Below are 18,582 nucleotides of genomic sequence, written 5' to 3' on the forward strand. Positions count from 1 at the left end.
CCAGGCCTCTAATTCAATTTAAAGATGTCCCACGGGAGACCTTTTACTGCAGAGTAAAAACCGTATTTGTAAACCTCTTTTATCTAAATTTTTCCCATAGATGAGTTAATAAATTTTGCAGATTTATAAATCATATTTGAAAATTTATACTTTCGGAATGTTCCAAACGTGTAAGAGTTTTTATCGTAGTTCTCCACGGGGAAGGCGCTGACTCACAACTACAACAACAAGACTTCACCTCGCTTGTTATTATGGCTGCCAGAAGCCGCGAAGAAATCCCTCGATTATAACATGTAACTCAAAATTCGAAGAAAGATAAAAGCATGGAGGGCAAGAACGAAAACCTGGCATTTGGAGAAGCTAATCACCCATATAAACTAGTCAAAGAGCTCGACAAACTGCGCAAGAACGAAGAATTCTGCGATGTTAGAATTCTAGTTGGTTCGAAATCATTTCCAGCACATCGTTGTGTTCTTTCTTCTGCTTGCTCGTATTTCCGAATAATGTTCTCATCGGGATTAAGAGAGTCCTGTAGGGATGAAATTGAAATATTTGGAATATCTGAGTCGATATTTGACATTATATTAAGTTACATGTACACTGGCAATGTTGTGGTTGATCTGGAAGACATCCAAGACCTCCTTGTTGCAGCCAACATGTTTCAGATTGTATCGTTGAAGGACGCCTGCTGTAACCATCTTCAGAACAGAATTGATTGCAGCAACTGTCTTGGTTTGTTTGAATTTGCAGAAGCTTACAATTGCCCCGAGCTCAAAAGGCAAAGCTATTTATTCATATTAGAAAATTTTGTGGATGTTTTCCACAAGAAAAATGAGGAATTTCTCAATCTGAGGTACAACACATTTTCAGAGTTTCTTGGCAATGAGTACCTAAAAGTTGAGTCAGAAGAACAGATTTTTCATGTAGCACTTCAGTGGCTGATTCACAATGAACAAAACCGTTTTGAGCATGTTACAGGGGTCCTCAGTAAGGTTAGACTGTCTCTTCTCTCTGATATAAAAGTTGCCTCTGCAATCAACAGCTTAAAGGAGGGATGCAAATTTGAACAAGAAAAAGAAAAACTTTTGAATAAAATTGAGCATACATGTAGAAATTTCAAAAAGCTTCAAGTTACAGTAAAATATAATGTATCTGTCAGAAAAGGAGCACTAAAGTTTATTTACATTGTTGGAGGATACAGATCCCCACATGGGTTTTCATGGCTATCTGGAGACTGTCTTAGCACAACTGACAAATTTGACCTTGAGTTTGAAAGGCGCAAGTCATCTATGCCACAGATGCATGAGGCTAAAAGATCTCATTCTTGTGCCATAATTTCTGGAATCATTTATGTTTTTGGAGGAGAATGTGAATCAATGCTGTCAAACATTATAGAAAGATATGACCCTCATTTGAATAAGTGGATTGTAGCTGGATTTATGAGCACGCCAAGGTGTGGATTTAGTGTGGCTGTTGTTGAAGATACTGTTTTTATAATAGGTGGATGTGTCGGAGCAAAATTAACTAAAGATATTGATATTTTTTATGCAAAAACAAACAAAATGCAGAAAGTTGGAGAACTGTTAGCTGAAAAAGCGTATTTTGGCTGCACAGTTTGCCAAGGAAATGTATATGTTTCAGGTAAAATATTGCTAGTTGATGCTTATTGAAGCAAGTGAAATTGAGAGGCAAATAAAAACTTGAATGTCATATTAAGTAAAAATCAAAACAGGGGATTGCAATTTGTGGACAGAAATTAAGTTGTGATAATTATAAAGTTACATAGCTTACAAAAAGGCCAGAAAACGGACAAATTGGTTTGAAATTACTGGAAATATCTGTCCTTTTCTAACTTTTGGGAATTTCATTAAATCTGATTAAACTTTTGTGATTAAAAATATTTTAAATAAATTTTTTTTCACAATATCTTTAATCAAAAAGACATTTAGAATAAGTGAAAAATTCTGGATTACAAGCCTTTTGAAGAGACAATTACTGTTTATTTTTTAGGAGGAGTTGACAGATTTGATGAATATCTTGCCACAACAGAGATGCTAGATCCTTTTCCTTTTGGAACAAAAAACACTAGGCACTTGAGAACAAAGGAAGAAAATGGAATAGAAAACGAAGGAAGCTTAGAGTTGGTTACAAAAAACAAAGCAAAGATGGCAACAGCAAGATCCAATCATTCACTTGTATCCCTCAATGACTTTATCTACTCAATTGGTGGACAGTCGAATCCAAAATATACACTGAAACTTGTTGATAGATATGATCCAAAGTCAGATGTATGGGAGACAGTAACTCTTTTGCCTGATCCAAGGTCACATATAGCTGCTGTTGTTTATCATGGAAGGATATATGTTATTGGTGGTAAAGACCAAAATGGAAACACCTTGAAATCTTTAATTTACTTTATTCCTGAAAGAATGTCATGGAGTCAGAAGTTTGAAATAGAGTTAGACAGGTGTGATATGGCAGCTGTAGTTCTTTAGAAATTTTTATCAAGATGTATTGGTGGTTCTATTTTAGGAATATATTAATTAAATGCATTTATTGTGCCATCTTGTTACAAATGTGAATAGAACCAGAGAATATATAAAACTATAGTGTCTAGTAGATATAATATTTTGTGCCCCAATCTATCAGCACAATGCAGCCTCATCCACCTCAAGATGAGATCCAATAAAGATTTATGAACATAAACAATGATTAGCCTTGTTAATCCTTGTCATACTACAGAATTATGAAAAATCAAAATTCACTAGGTCAACTCCAGTTCAACATAAAGGGCACCAGTAATAACAAACATTAAAAAGCTAACAGACACAAACTCTGTGAAAACAAACAGTGTTTTCTTATCAATAGCACTGGCATTTAAACTCATTTTTTAGGAAAAACCAATTTTCCATCAAACTCAGCTGCATTTTTGTAACACATAAATAATTTAAATTACAAACAGTCATGGATGTACATGCCAAGAGGATTGATGTGTTTTTGCAGCATGCATAAGTTACCTCCTAAAAACATTTAAAGATAAGACAGAAAAGTTGAAACTTTGCATAAAGAAATAATTTTGATTGGCCACTTTTTTCAGATGATGACCAACAGGCAAGTAAAAATTTATACCCAGGTGCAGATTGAAAACAATGTAGGATGAAGTATGATGCTTTTTGTTTATTGATGTACATGCCTTTATTAATTGGATCACAATTATAAACAACTAGGGCAAAATAGGTGTCTAAGAACTAGCAAACTATAAAACACATGTTTGAAACAAGTTATATGAATAGATAAATAATCAAATTTTCAAAATTCCAAAAATTTTATCAACAAGTTGCAAAATTTCATAATCTGTATAGCTTCTGTACTTAGTCAAAGTCCCTTCAAGTTTTTTCTTAATCTGAAGAAGATTTTCTTTAGACAGATCTGAAAAATAGCAAAGACATGAATGAGCTTACAGATAGGCTAATAACCACATAAGGTTGAAAAATATAAAAAGCAGATGATAAATAATATAACCCACTTACCCTTAACATTTTGTAAGAATTCTAAAATTGATTTCATTCCTTGCAACCTCACAGACATGTGTGACGTGCCATCTGGAAAGAGGAAGAAAAAATTATGTGATACCTTAGAAAGTGCCAAACAAAGGTCTATCTAAAAGCAAAATTCAACAACACATGAAATTCTGAAAACAGGAACAAAAGAAACACTAAAGCACATGCTAAGTAGACTGCTTTGTACAAGACAGGGAAAAAGGGGTACTTGAAGTAAGGGCATTATAAATCTTTATTGTCTGCAATAACTAAAGGATTCTGTCCAATGGGAACACAAACATACTTTTATATCTATACTTGTAAGACTTTTCTCAAGTTAAAATTATTTTCAAAAACTTAAAAGTTCTTTAGCTAAAGAATATAAACAAGGTAAGTTCCCCTTAGTTATTGAAAACAATTATCACATTTTACATCTTGCTTTTGTGTTTGACATGCTCTACATTTTTCTTTAGGACTTTCTTGCAGTTTGTAAAATAGGGCCCTTTCTCCTTCTTTTTCCAAGGGGCCCAAAGTACCTTAGTTACAACACTGATTGTATGACCAGGTTTTTATATGCTAATACTGAGGAATATGGCATAAATAATTTTGGAAGATAATTAGCACTCAGTTATGGTCTATTGTATTCATATTGATCTGATTACAGTATGCATTGAAATTGTATTTGATCATAAAGAACCATTGCCTTAAGAGATCTGATGTAGCTACATGGTGCCCCCTCACCTAAACAAAGTACAATCTCATCCACCAATTTCACAGCAATTAGAGAAGCAACTGTTGAATTCTCATCATTCATCCATTTTTCCATGGCATCTTTCCATTTTAGTCTGGAAAAAAAGAAAAATAGATGCCAAGCTTAAGAGCAAACTGCTAAATTTTGGTAGTAAAGTTTTATTCAGTAAATGCTAACCAAAAGTGAAGGGTAAAGATACAAAGAAATAAACGTTGGTTTCAAAAATACGTCAGAAAGTAAATCATACCAGGTTCAATTCATTTTGACAGATAAAGGGCTACTTTCACTAGCAACTGCCAGTGAGTTACTGTTAAAAAAGGAATACCATCTCGCCTTACTTCTGAAAAGAAATCTGTGTGCAACAATTTGAAAAAATCATAGTATAGTTTTTTATTTTAATATAAGAGCGACATAAACCTAAATGAAAAAGCAATAATTTGAGAATAATAAAAAAATCTCACCTGTTGAAAAATCTCTCAATTGAACGAAGAAGGGAGAGCTGGACCCGCCATATGGTTGTGTTTAGAAGGCGAATGAATACCTCCAAAATGTAGGGGCAATATTTTTCTGCAAAAGAAAATGCCCTATTACAACAAATGCCAAAGAATACAGTGCTGTTGAAATAGGGTCAGCATTTTCAAGTTCATGGACGTTTGGAAGTTTTCAAGTGTTATTGACAGATGAATTCTTTTATAAAAACAGCAAAGCGATAAGAATAACAATTATAGCCACTATACTAAGAAATCTGAACTAGCAAAACTACCAAATGAGGTAATAATGCATACCATTGAAATAATCATTAACCTTATTCGAAAATGCAATTGAAAATTTCTTCACATTTTTAACAAGGATAGAGATAAACTCATTAGCAAATACTTAGCATGTGAATTAGAGGCGGGATTTTCATGTTGAGGTGTCAATACTTTCTAAAAATAAAAGATGATTCTTTGAGCTGATACTTTTGAGATTATTCTAATACATAGACAGCTGAACTTCAATAGCTCCCTGCACAAACTATCCACCGCTAAAAAAGAGCATGTTTGGAGTTAAATGCCCAAAGAAAACCCTTACTACGTATATAAAGGAGACTTTCAGACAACTCTTTTCGAACTAAATGATTTTCTCATTCCATTGCTACCTTGAGTGGCTTGGTTAGATGGCCACGACTTTCCCAAGGCTTCTATGCAACAAGAAATTAAAGAGTCTTTCTTTGTTTTATCTGCTATGTCATCATCATCATCACCCGACTTTTTTTCTTTGCTCTGCAAAAATAAAGAATCACAATGTATGCAAATACTGTTTCATCCAGTTAAGTAATACCCCAGACAACTCAGAATTCTAATAACTCAGGCTGATTTCAAAGTCCTATGGTTTTCCTGCCTTACTCACGCCAAAAGACAGACCTTGGATAAGTCGGACATTCGCTAAGTCAGACTATTTTCTAACAATTCTTGGAGATCTGACGTAACGGGATTAAACTGTATACTATAAATAGAAAGAGGGGTGTAAGTGACCAATAGAGCTGTGTAAGTAATTTCTCAAAACAATATTTGCCAGAAGACAAGTATTTAAATAAGAGCACATGTCTGGTGATCTATTGCAAGAACAGCAAATGATATGGAAAGTAACGTTATCAAAATAACTTATTTTTAGTGTTTTAGACTTCGATCCTGAAAGAGCAAAACCTTTAATTTTGCAAAACAGTTGAATCTGTTACAAATAAACTGAAATATTGCAACATAAGGACGGGCTCATTCCACACCAAGCCATTGCAAATTGTCCCTTGTTCTAAAACTTGTGAACCAGGTCAAAACAACAATAATCCATTTGCAAAACTTATGTCTTTCAACAGCAACATCTCAGCCAATTTTTGAACAGATTCAACTGATTTTGCATGCACTTTTACAGACATGTTGTGCTGTTCTTCAAAGTTATGGGGTCTAAATTTCTGAAAATATTATTTTTTATGATGTCTCTTTATCACTCTATTGTAGTGGGCACGACTTTGGAAAGTGGCATGCAGGAGAAAGCATACTGAGCTTACAGGAATGATGTAATTGTCCTATATATATCCTTGTAATGATGATTGCATTGATGTAAGAACAGTTGCCTGGTGATTGCATTAAGCGTGAAACTTGAAACTTTGATATATAGTCATTCATTCATGTTTGAAAGTCGTTCAAAGAAGCGATAAAATAGAGACATTTATAAAATGGATTTGGAGACTACAATGCTAATGGCAATATATTTCCATAAAATCATATTTCACCATTATAAATTTATCAACAATATCCACAATATCTTTGAATCGGTCAACTTCATACTGCTCGAGTATATCTCCAGTTGCATCCAAAGCCGCCATCTTGTATTGGATGGTGTCTTTTCGGCATTCTTTGAGCAGTGAATCTACAAGCTAGATAGCAAGATCAGAAAAATCAGGTTATAACAAACATGAAAAAAAAACGAAGAAAAACATAACAGGAATAAACATGCACTTTGATATTTTGTTTGAAAGCAAAGACAAATGAGCAAGTTTTACAAACATTGGTCTAACTGTATAGTGAATGCGATCAATATGAACCAGTCTGCTGAGTTAGAAGTGTAGCTATTGCGTGCAACTGCCACATACTGCAGAGTTGGTTTAAAAAAATCAACCAAGATAAGTTAAAGCAACATTGAGTGTGGACGATCTCAGATATAACAAACTCAGATCTAATATGGTTGTCTTGTACAGTCAATCAACTTGCTCCTTTAAACTGTAACTCAAAAATATCCATCATAAGCAGATCAAGTTTACTTGTAGGATGAAACAGGGACAACAGGAACTGAATAGCAAATCCTTGAATGAATATTCAGTGCAACTTTTGATAAACTGTTTGTTTAGCATGATGCAAGCCCTCGGCTCTCGTTTGGTGTTTATAGGCACATCTTAAGCTAACTAGCATTCAAAGAAGTTATATAAAGGATTTCGTGACTTACTAAATCTATATGTGGGCATGGTGTCGACGTGTTGAGAGACTGTTGGATCCCTTCTCTAAATATAAAAATAACGTATCTTCTCAGACAAAAAGGACTCAGATAAACACATTTTAAATTAGAATGTTCATTTGTTGCATCCAAGAACGAGAAATTTCAGTAAAAAATAAAACAGAACGACACAAAACAAAATTGACAAGATTCTTCAACCAAATACCAAAAAATCAATGATATATCATTTTATTGTATTGTATTGCCACCTAGCATCGGAAGAGATTTTTCGGACACTGAGAAGCTCGATCATCGAGTAGTGTTCTGGTCCTTCCTCTCGGTGTGACCACACCTTGTGATTCCTACGCCTGAAATTACAGAGAGCTGGCGACTCTCCTCACTTTGGGTGAAAGTATGGTCATGTCAAGGGCTCGAACCACAGACCCTTGGATTTGTAGTCAAAGACCCAACCACTGAGCCATCCTCGCTATTCATCATATACAGTCGTAGTGAAGCAAATTCGGTAAAATCGTGTTCTAATCCATGCTGCATAATTCCATTTGTATATATCACAATGACTAACCGATTGGCATAAATTTAGCTAATATTTAATAAACTTTTGCAAACGTTTGTTATGGTCAAAATAAACACTAGCAGATCACGTGATATAGATAAGCAAATGATTCTTAGAGAAAATATGAGAGCACAAGATGAGAACAGAGACAATATGGAGACGTATGCGTCGTAAATCAGCTAATAAAAAAGAGTAACCTACTTGCATTTGATACAAATGGATGACAAAGCCTTGAGAATTTGATCCTGAAAAAGAAATAATGAAAACCAATCGTGAAAGACAAATCCGAATGTTTAAATTATAGAGGGAATTTCGAAATGGCTACCAATGCATCGAAGAACTGCATGGCAACTTTCTAAAACATAGCTGGGAAGCGACCACGAAGAAAGATTCAAAAGAAAGTTGCAAAATTGAGTGTATTGATAACAAGAAAGAAGAAATACCATTGCAATGTAATTAGAAGGCGTTCACAATACAAAAGCCAAATGTATTCTTCCATAAATACATTGTAAGATCCACTGATAAAAGAAAAAAAGGCCTTTTGCCGTCAAATCATTCTTTCAGTTACTCTAAAGCTTTTTCCAAGTATTTCATGAGCTTCTCGAACAGATATATAGCAAACAAATCCAATTTTGGTTCAATAAAAGTCTCCGAAATTCAAGAATTTAATGTGAACTATTACTTTTCCATCCCACGTTCTTCCTGGCAATGCTTGCTGAAGAACAAGGAGAATTTTCCCCAAATTTGGCTGTGATAGTGAAGCACCTACGAGATGATATGAAAAATTGTTATGTATTCAACCCAAAAAAATGCTTTTCACAAAAAAAAGAATGAAGAATATTCAGCTTAAACTCCAGCACAATGTAAGGTAAACGCCAAATATTCTCAACTGGGACATGGCTACTTATAATGAAGACGATATGTGGACAGGGTGCTAAAACCTGTAATGTACTGACGAGTGATTTAAAACAATCATTTTAGGTGTGAAAAGAGCTTCAAAAGGAAATCTCCATACCTAACGAGTCTGCCATTGTCTTGATCGCCCTAGCTGCTTGAGATTTCAATTTCCAAGATTGGCTTGACAGAGCTAACGTCAAAATTTCAACTATTTCTTCAATATACAGCTTGATACCAGACTGTGTTCCTTCAAATAAAGAACATATAAAATTATCATATTTTTGTAGTACAGAATTAAAAAATGTAACATGTTTCAAAATGTTTGTTTTTTTCATAACACCATACATAAAATCAAGTAAAACTTATAAATATGACTTTGTCAATAACATTAATTATTTATTACTGTGATTGTTACAATTGCTGTGATCCATCGAGGGATTAGCGGGTTCCAACAGTGATTCCTTCGAGTGAGTAACAGTGGCAACATCTTTAAGGTAACGCTGTTTTTGCGAACTCGACAAAGCATTCGATCACATTTGGAACACATTTAAACCTCAAACAATAACGGCTTGAAATCAACATCAGCAAACTTTAAGGCTAATACAAACTTGAATATTCTTGAATATGAATAAATAATAAACTTCTAATATAATAAACTATCAACACATTCTAAAAAGTTGGGATTTCAAATAGAGGAGCAATCATTCATAAAACAATAAATCTTTTTGAAGAGCACTCACAAACATATCTGAATATAAGATGTTTACCCCCAACAAAAATATTCAATTAAACGCAAAAAGATCCCCCTAAAATGATTAATTTGAACGAATATTTCCTTCATAATTAGATCATATCCAGTCGCCTCAGACCACGCAGACCACAGATCCAATTAGATCATGTTGTAAGCTGATAGCATTGAGAGAAGACAAAACTTTAGATAAATTAAAACTCCCTTCAAATGACATACCAGGAGTAGCATTTCCCCAGACTTCTTCCCACACTTCGTGTACATCTGGAGTTGAGTCTTCCCCAGAATCCTGTCCTGTAATGAAAAGAATTGTAAGATCAGGCAAGGTAAAAAACAAAAAATTTAATAATCAAATTTTTGCGGGGTTTTCAGCTGATAATCGAAAAAGTAAATATAAATAATGACGTCATCTTTCTACAAAACCATGTGCATAAAATAATTCTTCCTATCAATTGTGGATTTGCATACAATTCTAGATAAAACTGAAAGTAACTTACAAAAACTACAAAAATAACTACAAAAACCTTTTCCATTGTCCTGATGCATGGCAAGAAAAACCACTGGCAAAACGATAGCTGCGTGTGATTTCAAAACATCGGGTGAGTGTCGAGAAATTCTTTGGAAGGTCCACGCAACTGCCAACTGACGAGGCGTGTCTTTCAAAACAAAACAAGATTTGTTAACTTCAGATTACAAAACACTGTCATGTTTAAAATAAAAGTATCAGTGATATTGTATAACTATCGATAAAGATATATGAAGATTACTGTTATCTAGTCTGTTGTTTATCGCTTATTGAAATATGACCTGTTTTCGTTGCAACTCTGATTTTTCATGAATAAACGCAATTTTAAAGCAACAGACTAAAATACTACGTGATGTACCTTCCTCTGAAGTCCAAATCCATCAATAATGCATATCCTTAGAAAATAAGTTAAGAGATATATCTAGAAAAATTTTAAAAGACTTTCAAGAAGACAAAATGTTTAAACCTTCTTTCTCCATATACCATCCTTTTAACTTCTCCACCAATTTCTCAACACTTGAGTCTTTGGAAAACTGAAGACAAATAAAAAAGCTCAAAATAAAGAATTACTCCGTGTTTTAAATAGGCTGGAAGGGGTTTTAGCAAACTTGATACTTGAAGAAAACAGCATTCATTAAGAGAGAATACTTTAATTGTGACAAAAAGGTTTCAAGTAGATTGAAAATAATGAAAAATATAGCTATATAGAATTTTTCATTTTTCATGTTTTTCGTATATTATAAAATAGTTATGTTTGATGTATAGAACAGGACGATTCTCTATCACAACTCAAGATTTCACGTTTAATACGATAATCAAACTGTTTTGCCTACAAGTCATCGAGTATACTCTTAAACAAACGGGTAAACAGTAAATGTTATTTTTTCAAAAACCCAAAAAATTTGTACTAATTTAGTCAAAGCACTATTAAAACAATGCTTCTCTTTGATAAAGAGACTGGCTACAAATACTTTTTTCGTTCAAATTACCAATCGCAAGTTAATCATATTTTCAATTATTGGTTCAACAATAACAACAAGGAATTGCTGGTTCATTTTGGCCTAAAACTATGGTATATCGAAATACGGAATCATGCAAAACTTGTGCATTCATGTCAACCAGTAAACGGTACGCTAAAATTAAATTACTGTCTGCGCCTGAAAGTCCTAACAGAGAAAGTAATTAGCCATACAATAAAAAATAGTTAAACACATGAGAATTTCTTGTAATACCATGACGAGATGCCCAATGGCATTGGCGTATGATCTCTTCACAGTGTTGTTTGGGATGCTGAATCCACTTAATAGTGACGCAAGCAGCTTGCCTAAAATTTGAAACATAATTGTCATTGAAAACATGATTACAATCAAGAAAGGCATTTTGCTAAAAGGATGACATGACAACAAAATCATCTGCACATTGCAATCAGAGTTACTGATTGAATTACAGTCTTTCTACAAGAAACCATGAGAATTACATAAAGTAGAAAACAGAGGTAGGTGATAGAAGCTCGTACATTGAAATAAGTATTCTAATTTAAAGTAGAAATGCTCTGGAATATTATTTTTTATAATTCGCAAGACTTTATCAAGTCAAAAACACGCTAAAAATGAGCTAATTGGAAGTCATTTTGTTGTAACCATAGCCTTGTGCGAGGAGCCTAAAGACAAGGTACTTTAGTCCAAGTTAGAGTCCAATTTATGGAATTCTCACTATACACAAATGGCCTACCTGCGAATGGCTGAAGATCATTTCGACACTGAATTGTGAGGGAGATGACGAAATTCGCACAGCCAACCTTTAAAAAAGAATATATTCAAGACATAAGTATAGCCTTGAATAAAGGAAAACAGAGACAGCCGATGGGTAAAGGGAGCCGATCAAGAAGATATTTTAGAACATGTAGTTCAAGATATCTATTATTAGTGACAACAAGTTACTTATTGACTATTTGAATGATACTACATAGTGAAAATGTTTGGATGTCTGGTCCTAGCCTCAGTTGTTGAGTCATACGTGCAAAAAGATCCTATGTAGCGGTTGTAGCAAAACATCTACTCCTTCTTGCCATCCAAATTCTGTAAGTTTGTAGCTTAAAAGATATTAACATAAAAATGAAGTGAATGAGAGGGGAAATGGGCTCAAAATCTGAGCCTTTTATGCTCAGAATTGTAAACAAAATACGCTGGCTTCATAGGCTCACAAGAGCTATGGATTCTTAGTCAGGTTGTGTAATTGGAAGAATTAATGGTATTTTGGTGCTGGCTACAAGAGAGATATGGGTAAGTTCTTAGTAAAGGCATGTGGCCAAACTAACGTAGGTCATGGGGACAGCCAGGAGGGAAGGTAGATAGCAAAAATCATTTAACGTCACATATTTTAAGAATACAAGCACTTTACCTTGGTGCCAAGACCTATTCCCGTCTTTATAAGCTCGCTCAGTCCAGGTACTAGCTCAGTGAGGATTTCTGGGTCTATATATTGAACACACTGAAATAAAAATTAACTGGGGTCGTCAAGCCATAGAATCAGAGCGTAATGAATCTACTATTACCACAAACTCCTATTAAACAAACGTCTGGAAAGCATTAGTTATAATAAGCAGATAGAGCACTGGCTAAACACAATAAGGTATCTTGAAAATGTACAGAATATGTTTTTGGAATATGAAATCTTAACTTAAGATTGCTGTAATAACATCTTCCTTCAACATGCTAGAATAAGGATGTCTTGCCCTGATTTGCAACAAGCATATTGTCCTTCTGATTGTCCTTCTCTCATTTTCTTGTCCTTCTGACTGCATGGATAATTTCAAATACCGACAGGCCACTAGAGAATATTTTCAAGCCAATACATAGAAATTGTTATATCAAAAAGTGGAGAAGAAAATATGCGATAGGAGGGCAAACACAAACCCCTCCCCGCATTGGCCCCGGAATATCCAACTTTTGAAAGCCTCACTTACCATGTTAATCGTATCCATCATAGGAGATGATTTTGAAGCAGAAACTCTGATAGCGTCAAGCTAACAAGAAAAGGGGACATATCTTAACTGGTTATAAAAAAGATAATTCACACAAACCAACAACAATTAACTCATAAAGGTAAGAAGGGCTTCGGATTTTTCATCTAAACCTTTTCAGCAGGACTTGACAAGCAAAGAAATCGGCACCCCTGATAGTCTTGAAGAAAAGGCCATAAAAATGTTATAAGTGCAAGATTCAATGTCTTTTCTAAAATTAATTCAAATAAAGCAAACCTTTTCTTGTGCATCCTTGCTTCTGGAAAGTTGCAGATCAAGTGTATTTAGATACTAAAAAGAGAGATTCTAAATTAGGTTTTGTTTTAATACTTGTAATGATGCATAAAATATTCTGCATAGAAATGTAGCAAAAGTAGCAAAATAGAAAAATTAAAAAAGCTCATGACATTAAAAGCCAAACTGCGTCAAGTTTTCATTAAATTTTCACTCTAAAAGATTTTGCAAGGGGGGTGTTTTGAATTATAGCTCTGCTCTAAACGAATAATTTACAATGATGAAAAAGCAAATAATTACTTGCAAAATCAGTACATTAAAAATTTGTCTCTCAATTTATGTCCTTTTTTAATCTTAGTCCATCAAAACAAAAAAATCCAGTTTGGTGAGGACAGTAAGAGAAAGATTTCTTCTATGAGCTCATCAAATGACTGAGGGGCTAATTGCCCTCAATTGTTCCAACCATGCGCCAATCTAACATAAAATCATTGTTCCCATATTATTTTTGATTCACCTAGTTGTAAATTTCCGTTCCCCTTTTAGCCATTTACCAAATTTTCATAAATTGGTCTGTCTGACGAACTATATTTCAGAATGCTACAAAATTTTTCACTTTTCGTCCAATTTCAAGATAAAAACTTTCTTATTTAGACACGGATTTTAGAGGTATGACATTCTCCAATACATTTATCAAAAAAGCCTGCCGATAGAATGACCAGAGAATATATTTGGATGGGCAAGATTCGCTAGGAAAAGAATCAAGAAATCCAGGTGGCTTGTTCAAAATTTAACCATCCTGCAACATTTTGTGAAATTTTTCCTTAGGTCAGTGTGGTAACTAAATGTAAACCAATAAAGTTTAATCAAATCAAAAGAAGGTAGCATAATTATTTAATACAAGCCTCAGGAAAAAGTTTATGGTTCATTCAAATACACAGTTAAATTAAAAACTGTTTTATGAAGATCCTGTTTTTATCCGGTTTTGATCCATAATCCTTTTTTGATCTGGTTAACTCATACTTAGGAAACAATGCATTCACCGCCTTCCATTTAAAAATCAGCTTTTACCCTCCAGCAAGAAGCTTGCCATGCCCCCGTTTAATTATGCCCTGCAGGGCCTTTATAACTAAATTATCAATCAAAAGCCACTAACGCAATTCAATTTATTATCAATTTTTCAACCTGTCGTAAGATTCTTGCAACAACAAATCTCATTGCGCGTCTTTAATGAAACATTTTTACCGGCGTTTCCAAATTTTGAAAATTTTTCTTAAGAGAATATAAGAAAAATATGGAAATGGGAAATATTGACTATTCCAGTTGCAAAGAAAAAAAATTGGAAATGGGGAAAAGCCTTTTAAAAAAGCTGGAAGTGAGGCCTACCAAATTTAAAATGAGGCTAATAATTCAAAGTGAGGCTAACAAATTAAAAGCGAGGAAAGGAAAGTAGTTTTGCTTGAGCACTTGATAGATGTACAAATCCAGAGTAGACCAGAAAAGCATTGAATGAGAAGTTGGCGAGAAAGACTTCAAGGCAAAATTTTTTCAGTTTTGTCCTTTACCATTAAATGTAACTCAATTAACGTGTGAATATCGGAATTAGAAAAAAGGCCTAGTCTATAGAAATAAACTTTCTCGTTGGCTAAAATATGCACCCTTTTGGCTGTTTATTGGAGAAAAAGGAGATGTAAATAGCGATAATCTTACGCGGGTAAATTTACAGGCTATACAAGATTACTGATATAAATAGAGGACATCATTATTGATACAAGCAAACCAACTAATTGGTCAAAATAATCTCATTTACAGAAATAATTCCACGGAAATTTTAATTACCGATGATGAGATAATAAATATAGAGATAAACCACTAAAAAGATTATCAAAATGATCAAAGACATTTAGTGATTTTTATACATTTATTAATCGGTACACTTACAAAGATTGATTGGAAATCTTTCAAATAACAAAAGACAGAGGGACAAAAACTTTCAAAAGAAACATTATAAACAGGAAATCTCGTTAAGATGACCAGCTGCGGAGAGAATTGATCATTTAAGCAAGAAAGAGAAAGCTAGCTCCTCCATGAAATAAATCAACTTAAATGGATATAGGATTTATTGAAACGAGGAGATGATTAATATCTTTATTAGATTTGATAAACTATGACTCAAGGATTTGTAGATTCACAGAGTTTAAGCTTTTGCAGTAAAAGTTTTGCAGTGTTGGAACATTGCCTGTTAAATAAATTTGCTGACGGAGCTTCAAACAATGTCGTTTCGTTGATCAACAATTTCGCATGACATTTGAAAATAGTGTGAACCGGTCTTTGCAAAGACATTTTCAGAGAAATTTGATGTAGAACCTTAGGGTTTTTAGTATTTGTAGGGCTTTATGCTATCCCTGCGGTCGTTGAACGGGAAATGAGCCTTTAGTATATACGACAAAAAGAATGACAAAAAAGCAAACATACCTGAGGCTCAAGGCCACTAAGGGACTCTAAAAGAGCAATTACCAACTTAACGATTTGTGGCTTCAGCTTCTTACCCTAAATGATAAATATAGAAAAAATAACAAGAAGTAATGCGCATGCTACAGAATATACGTAGTGCGATATAAAGAGACAATTCATAATTTTTCGCTGCTGGTGGATCAGTACTTCGAATGGTTTGAGAAATTAAATCGCAAAGTGAATATTATTAACTGATATCAATTTTATAATCAATAAATATCATAATCCATAATTTAGCAAACGACTTACGGCTGATTTGCTGATCTGAACCATGGTTTGTAAACTATGGAAAGAAATGTAAGACATTTGTCATTGTACTCTACTTCGACACAGAAACTTAGTTACATACATATCAGAAGTCTTATTTTAAAAGAAAAGATTTTATGAGACAACTGATTGGTTTTATCCTAGGCAAGTTTTCCTATTAGTTGAAAAAAAATCTGAAAGAGAGTTGATTTCTTGTCGTCCCTTGCCTGTTATCCTATATTTCTTTTCCAAATGTCTAATGCAAAAGATAGGAAGAAAAAGTTCCCTTTACGTCGCATTATCAGTATACGAGCGTGTGTTCTTTTTAAGAAATGAGCTCACACTTTCTTTTAAATTTCCTTTAAACAATTTTCTTTAAAAAATTGAAAACCGCCATGATAACTAAATATTTTGTTTGAATAACATTCTCACGGCTTTTTCTGGTTACTGCTTTCCTGGTTCAAGTCAAAATCTCTCAAGTTTCATCAAATATAAAAATATGAATTTAGATAGGCTAAAATAAACAGACTATTGTGACACAACTCTGAGTTTCCTGTGTAAACAATCATCAGGTGTATAAATATAAGTATATATATATACATATGAATTATGTATTTTAAATCGTTGTAATGATTCAAGGCGTGAAATATAAAACATTTTTTCGTAATAACCTTATAGCTTTCACTGCATCGACTTTGCTGGCCAGACCAACGTTCAACAGAACAGGAAGAACTAATGCCACTGCCTTCTCACTGCAGTTACTCTGTGTTATGTCACACACCCTCGTTGTTACCTACAAACATACGGACAGTATCAGTGAACAGGATTGTACATTAAAAGAGTAAATATAAAAAAATGACTATAAGAAAAGCCATGCTTAAGGTTTAAAGATTATGATCTTTGTTGCGAAGCTAAAAAATGTACAAACAACAGTTTGAAAAATGTTGCTAGAATAATGAAAAGCATATTTGGCAATTTCAGGACATTCTTTTTACATACTCTAAATAAGTTCAAAATGACGAGAAGGCAGGCATGTAGTTTTATGCTTTTCCTATCAAACATTGCATCAATTAAAATTTAAACATTTAAAATAAAATAAAATATTGTGTCAATGAAAATTCAGCAATTGAGTACTGTAATTACCTTGCTCAGGGATTTGCAGCAAATTGTAGCACTGTTTCGGACAGATTCCTAGAAAAAACAATAAAATGTTATTCAAGAAACCTATCATATACTTACAAAAGCTCCCATGATCTGGGAGTCAAAAACCTGCACAAAATAACACAAACTGCATTCACAAGATTATTCAATTACACTTAGTAAAAGGTACTAATAGTGGCTTAATGCATAAATTCAATTATTATCAAAATTTATTTAACGCTGGCTGACTGCAAGTTCAAATTTCTTTGGATGGCTGTTGGAGAGTAATTTAGAATTCAGAATGGCATGAAAAAGCACATCATATCACTCTGTGCCGAATTGCTTTTCGTTGCACATTTCTTCAGTTACAAATAAAACAGTAAGAAAGCAAGTAAAACATACTTTGATGTCATCAAGCACTTTAAAGTTTGTTTCCCAGATTTCTGGCAACAAGTCTAGGATGTCTTCAGATGGAGCTGATCGTATCAAATCGTTAAGCGCCATGCAGCTTCAGTCATAAAAGAGAACAAGAAGGTTTGATGACATCTAATTGAGGAAAAATCTTTGAAACCAAAAAAATAAAGACAAAATATTCAACCATGCATAAGTAGGCAAAAATTTCCTACCTTGATTCACGTATTCTCCATTGATAATTCGTCATGTTGTCGATCAAGTCTCTAGCGATTTCTTTCGTGTATTTGTCAAGCTACGGTGTCAAAATTTGTCTTGTTCATATAGATCGTGGGCAAGATGAAAAGATTCAGAAGTAAAAAGATATTTCATAAATAAGATAAGAAGTAGGATTCATGAAAATATGTTGGTTCATACTGAGGCTAAGGAAATTAGCAAAATTTGTCCTTAAATGTAAATAATTTTTGAAAAATCATGGCAAGCCCAATCATGAATCATGAAAAATCATGGCAAGAAAAATCACGTACAGATTTTTTGCCATTCGGAACAACTGATGACCAAATATTTGCCATTGCTTTTTGCACGTCAGGATTTGGATCGTATTGGTACCTAAAGTTATAAATCACTCAGTCAAACGAAAAATCATTACAATGTATTAATTTGACCAGACACTCTAGTTGAACATCCCAATCAATGAATCAATGAATCAATCATTTAATCGATCATAAAATCATATGAAGATCATACAAGTAAACAATTCTTTAATCAAACTCATCATAAGATCAAATCTTAGAATCAGGAGAGCCAGGCCTTATTAGCAGGATTGAACGCAAAAGTTCATGCTTAAATTCATTATTCAGCTATAAATAACTTAAATCAAATGTTAAATTAACTTCTAGCTAAATAAACCAAAATGCGACATAAAACTCCTACTTTTGATGCTACACACTTCCAAGGCAATTTGCTGAACACTGTGGTCGTTCTGAAATTTGCTTTTTTCATAGTTTTCAATCATA

At 33.6% G+C, this 18,582-nt stretch overlaps 2 protein-coding genes across 3 annotated transcripts in view; one reads left to right on the forward strand and one right to left on the reverse strand.

The window, feature by feature from the left end:
* The first annotated feature begins 192 nt into the window (after positions 1-192).
* Positions 193-3,263, forward strand: LOC148957449 (actin-binding protein IPP-like). Its single transcript, XM_089115369.1, has 2 exons — positions 193-1,641; positions 2,011-3,263. The coding sequence occupies exons 1-2, from the start codon at positions 324-326 to the stop codon at positions 2,493-2,495; spliced, it is 1,803 nt and encodes a 600-aa protein (XP_088971495.1). The 5' UTR covers positions 193-323; the 3' UTR covers positions 2,496-3,263.
* A 3-nt stretch (positions 3,264-3,266) lies between these two features.
* LOC135695053 (proteasome adapter and scaffold protein ECM29) overlaps positions 3,267-18,582 on the reverse strand; it is a 40,009-nt gene continuing 24,693 nt past the window's right edge. For both annotated transcript variants that reach the window (XM_089115367.1, XM_089115366.1), the window contains exons 35-59: positions 18,094-18,175; positions 17,782-17,861; positions 17,558-17,663; positions 17,159-17,206; positions 16,687-16,808; positions 16,019-16,052; positions 15,731-15,805; positions 13,262-13,315; positions 12,968-13,027; positions 12,403-12,492; positions 11,734-11,800; positions 11,235-11,326; positions 10,469-10,535; positions 10,001-10,132; positions 9,696-9,770; positions 8,847-8,975; positions 8,514-8,596; positions 8,033-8,076; positions 7,270-7,324; positions 6,560-6,703; positions 5,429-5,552; positions 4,752-4,857; positions 4,281-4,384; positions 3,531-3,602; positions 3,267-3,429 (exon numbers count right to left, since the gene is read on the reverse strand). In XM_089115367.1, the coding sequence (XP_088971493.1) occupies positions 3,302-3,429; positions 3,531-3,602; positions 4,281-4,384; positions 4,752-4,857; positions 5,429-5,552; positions 6,560-6,703; positions 7,270-7,324; positions 8,033-8,076; positions 8,514-8,596; positions 8,847-8,975; positions 9,696-9,770; positions 10,001-10,132; positions 10,469-10,535; positions 11,235-11,326; positions 11,734-11,800; positions 12,403-12,492; positions 12,968-13,027; positions 13,262-13,315; positions 15,731-15,805; positions 16,019-16,052; positions 16,687-16,808; positions 17,159-17,206; positions 17,558-17,663; positions 17,782-17,861; positions 18,094-18,175 (2,173 nt within the window). In that variant the 3' untranslated portion in view covers positions 3,267-3,301. The remainder of the gene's footprint in view (positions 3,430-3,530; positions 3,603-4,280; positions 4,385-4,751; positions 4,858-5,428; positions 5,553-6,559; positions 6,704-7,269; positions 7,325-8,032; positions 8,077-8,513; positions 8,597-8,846; positions 8,976-9,695; positions 9,771-10,000; positions 10,133-10,468; positions 10,536-11,234; positions 11,327-11,733; positions 11,801-12,402; positions 12,493-12,967; positions 13,028-13,261; positions 13,316-15,730; positions 15,806-16,018; positions 16,053-16,686; positions 16,809-17,158; positions 17,207-17,557; positions 17,664-17,781; positions 17,862-18,093; positions 18,176-18,582) is intronic.

The sequence above is a fragment of the Rhopilema esculentum genome, unplaced genomic scaffold (assembly GCF_057945365.1).
Source record: "Rhopilema esculentum isolate cy_ngs unplaced genomic scaffold, ASM5794536v1 HiC_scaffold_27, whole genome shotgun sequence".
NCBI classification, from domain to species: Eukaryota; Metazoa; Cnidaria; class Scyphozoa; order Rhizostomeae; family Rhizostomatidae; genus Rhopilema; species Rhopilema esculentum.